Source organism: Cryptomeria japonica, chromosome 8 (assembly GCF_030272615.1).
Source record: "Cryptomeria japonica chromosome 8, Sugi_1.0, whole genome shotgun sequence".
NCBI lineage: Eukaryota > Viridiplantae > Streptophyta > Pinopsida > Cupressales > Cupressaceae > Cryptomeria > Cryptomeria japonica.
In genome coordinates, this window is record NC_081412.1 from 664808416 (window position 1) to 664812278 (window position 3863).

At 37.0% G+C, this 3863-nt stretch overlaps 1 protein-coding gene across 1 annotated transcript; it reads right to left on the reverse strand.

Moving 5' to 3' along the window:
• Positions 1-524: 524 nt before the first annotated feature.
• On the reverse strand, positions 525-3467 carry LOC131050088 (receptor-like protein EIX1). The gene is made up of 3 exons (XM_059210687.1): positions 3145-3467; positions 2858-3009; positions 525-2776 (listed from the first exon to the last, which is right to left on the reverse strand). Exons 1-3 carry the CDS (start codon positions 3465-3467, stop codon positions 525-527), a joined length of 2727 nt encoding a protein of 908 aa, XP_059066670.1.
• Positions 3468-3863: the final 396 nt, after the last annotated feature.

Here is a 3863-nt window from a genome sequence, read left to right on the forward strand (position 1 = left end):
CTCTATAATGATATATCAAATTACATTTTAATTATTTCAGAAACTCCAATACATATACAGATGATAAAATATCAATTTAAAAATAAACTTACACTCGATCTTTAAATTATTAAAGACATACGTATAACTTTAACATATTAATAAAATCCATTTATCTTTATCAAAAACATATTAATCTAATATTCAATAGAATACTATTAATTTTCCAACATCTTGAAATTCTTTACCATCACTGATACAAGTACGTAAAAATCATTATTTTGAAAAAATAAAAAAAAACGATATAAATCAGTTACTAATGGTTGAGAAAACTTCGTTGTGTATTCATCCTTCTAAAACAGAACACATCTCTTACGTTTAGAAAGTCATTATTACATTAAAAACATAACAGGTCTTAAATTATATAAAAATACTTTGAAATGTCCAAACGTGTCGTGAAAGTTATTTAGAAAGCATTAAACAAAGGGTTGGAAATATACATTGGGAGTGCCTCGGCCTTCGTCTTTACAGTTCATTGTACCTTCTCAACTTGGTTGTCCAAAGAGGTGCGGCATAAGACTATTCAGAAAACTGAAATATTCATTTCTCCATCTGATTTGGAAGCCCAACACTGCAATTACAGTGGCAAATCCAACCCCATAACTCAATCCCACCGCCACTGCCCACCATCTCTTCATTTCTTCACCCTCTTGCTCTGTCTCTATTTTATGCAATTCTTCTTGGTTTCCTTCGCTGCCCTTCCCACCAAAACCAGGGTTAAGTGTTCTATTTTCTAATGGAGGACCATGTAGATCTGGATTTCCTGCAAAAGAAGAAGCCTCAAAGGTTGCAAATTGTTTGCCTTGCGGTATCAAACCAGAAAGCATGTTGTCTGAAACATTCAAAACTGCAAGGAATGTGAGATTCACAAGCTCTGAGGGAATCTTTCCAGACAATTTGTTTCCTGAGAGATCCAGGGACTCCAGTTTAACTAAGTTTCCCACAGATTCTGGAATGGAACCATTCAACTTGTTTGCTGAAAAGTTCAAAGCATTTAGATTCTTGAGAAGACCTACTTCTGAAGGAATATTGCCTGATAGATTGTTGTTTGATAGGTCCATAAATCTAAATGCCTTAAATATCTTTTCATATGGACTTTCCCGCCCTTTAACCCAAAGAGTAACTTGATCCCAGATCGTGAAGCCAAAATCACCGAAGCTATTCGAACTACTAGCAACCTCAGCAAACTCTAATTCTTGAATACATGATTCATCAACCATAGCATATAGCTTTCCTAGATCTTTAGGAATAGATCCTGATAAATAATTGTGAGATAAATCTAAAATCTGTAGAGAGTAGAGCTGAAGCAGGAAGGCCGGAACAGTGCCTTCAAATTTATTTGAAGCCAAGCCCAGAATTCGGAGATTTCTCAGCTCTCCAATGAAAACAGGGATGTTTCCTTCAATTTGGTTGCTTCCCACATCAAAGACTTCTAGGCCTGTACAATTTATAATAGATGAAGGAATTGTACCTTGTAAATTGTTGCCATAGAGATTTAGTGTTTGAAGACCAATCAGATTTCCCAGTTGCTCTGGAATTTCCCCCTGCAAATCATTCTCAGCCAAATTTAGAAACGTCATGCCATTACATCTCCCCAAATTTGCAGGAATGGTGCCCCTAATATTGTTCTTTGACAAGTCCAGAATTTCAAACTGACTTGTATTTGTGCAGAATGAAGGTGGAATTTCTCCACTTAAATTGTTTCTTGACAAAAGAAAATTTTGAGCGTACGTTGTAGCAGGGAGGGAACCACTGAAATTATTCTCTGAAACATCAAAAAAATACATCGATCTCTTAAAAGATGGAATAGAGCCCTGCAACTTGTTTCTTTTCAAGTCCACCATGATGAATTCCCTGGATATTACCGAGGACAGAGAACCTTCTAGCTGGTTATTGGAAAGAGAGAGCATATTGAGAGCGGGAAGATCCCACAACCAATTAGGAAATTTTCCTACAATTTTGTTATCTGACAGGTCCAGGTCTACTAGTGAATATTGGGTGGATAGAAAAGCAGGAAAATCGCCTTCAATATTACGAGAGCTCAATCGCAGGGATTCCAGGTGGGCAAACGTTGGAATCCAAGTTGAAGAAATACTAACTGTAAAGCTGTTCTTAGAAAGGCTCAATTGTCGAAGCTGAGTTAAATTATCCATCGACGAAAGAGAAAGGCTCCCTGTTAAATTATTGTAATCAAGTAATAGTTTTTCTAGTCTAGGTGAGTTTAAAAGGGCATCTGGTATTTTTCCTGAGAGCTGATTATATTCCAGATTGAGGCTTCTCAATAGAGGAAGACAACCAATAGAGTGTGGTATATTGCCCGTCAATTTGTTTCTGGAAAGATTAATAAATGAAAGTAGTAAAACTTCCCCAAATACAGATCCAAAGGGAGGTATGTCCCCTGTTAAAGTGTTCATTGCCAGATCCAAATTCTGAAGTTCAGTCAAGTTTACAAAGAAAGGAGGTATATCCCCTGCTAAGAAGTTATGTGAAAGATCCAAATTCTTTAGTTCAGTAAAGTTTACAAAGAAAAGGGGAGTCTTTCCTTCTAAACTGTTAAACGCGAGGTTAAGGTTTGCTATCGACGAAGATTGGTATGGAATGAAAGAAAGGTTTCCACCAAACAGGTTACCTGACAGGTCAAGATTTCTGAGGCTTGAACGAGGCATAAAATTTGAACCGTTAAGACCACACCAAGACAGATCAAGGGAGACCAAGGAAGAGACATTCTGAAACCAAGCTGGCAATGGGGAATAAAATTGATTGTATGAAAGATGGAGATGGGATAAGTGAGTGAGATTTAGGAAAGAAGGTATCACACCTGAAAGTCCACAAAAAGAAAGGTGAATCTCCCTAAGATTAGAGAGGCTGCTGAGGCCATTACTCCACTGATCATTTGCCATCGACAGATTCACACGATTCATAGCTAGGTACTCCAGACTTCTCAGATCCTTAATCCATTCTCCAAACGCCCTGCTCTCCAAGGGAAAATCAATAGCTGATGAGATATCGAGGTGGCGCAAGGTTGTGATATTCCCCAATTCCACGGGGACCTCACCCACAAATCCAGCATATGCCAAGCTAAGGAAAGTAAGGCTCTGAAGCTACGCCAAGTGAGGAGATATGGAAGTAGCATTGAAATAATTGTATCCGAGATCCAGGTGCTGAAGATTCTGCAGATTAAACAGCGATGGATGTATCGCCCCACTAAGACTCTTGTTATGCTCATCATATCTTTCAGCAAAGCGGTCTTTGAGATCAAGGCTAATGACATAGCCTGAATGGTAGTCGCAACGAATACCCATCCACTGACAACAATTGCAGCCCTGCCACGAGGATAACCGACCCATGGGATCGACAAGACCTCCATTGAAATCTAGCAGGTAACTTCTTTCATCAGCTGGGCATCCATTGATGAAGGGGTATATCATCGCTGAGGCCAAAGTGAGATTCAGCCAGAATGAAACCAAAGACATGATGATTGTATGCGAGTTCCCGTAGACACACTAACTTATTTATAATCGGGGAATCACACATAATATTCAACCTATCTGCCGTCTTTGGGTGTTATTTATTTAAAAGATTATTTTATTTATTACATAAAATTATTTATTTAACATTTATTTTATATTGATTATTATTTTATTTTTCTTCTCATTATATCTCTCAATATATACTTTGATTCTTATCGTCATCGGCTTTTATTTTTAAATATATGAATGTCATAGCCACTTGCATAAAGAATTCTTCTTTTTTAATTTTTTATTCTTATAAAAATCATTTAGATTTATAATGGATTGTATTGTTTTTTTTTTAATTAATTTATT

What these genes read in the sequence shown, in the direction of transcription:
- LOC131050088 (XM_059210687.1), bottom strand. Translation starts at nt 3,467, where the DNA reads ATGATATACCCCTTCATCAATGGATGCCCAGCTGATGAAAGAAGTTAC. An exon ending in TCCATATCTCCTCACTTGGC is followed by an intron (nt 3,010 to 3,144) that starts GTAGCTTCAGAG and finishes CTTGGAGAGCAG; the next exon opens with GGCGTTTGGAGAATGGATTA. An exon ending in TTCTTTTTGTGGACTTTCAG is followed by an intron (nt 2,777 to 2,857) that starts GTGTGATACCTT and finishes CCCCATTGCCAG; the next exon opens with CTTGGTTTCAGAATGTCTCT.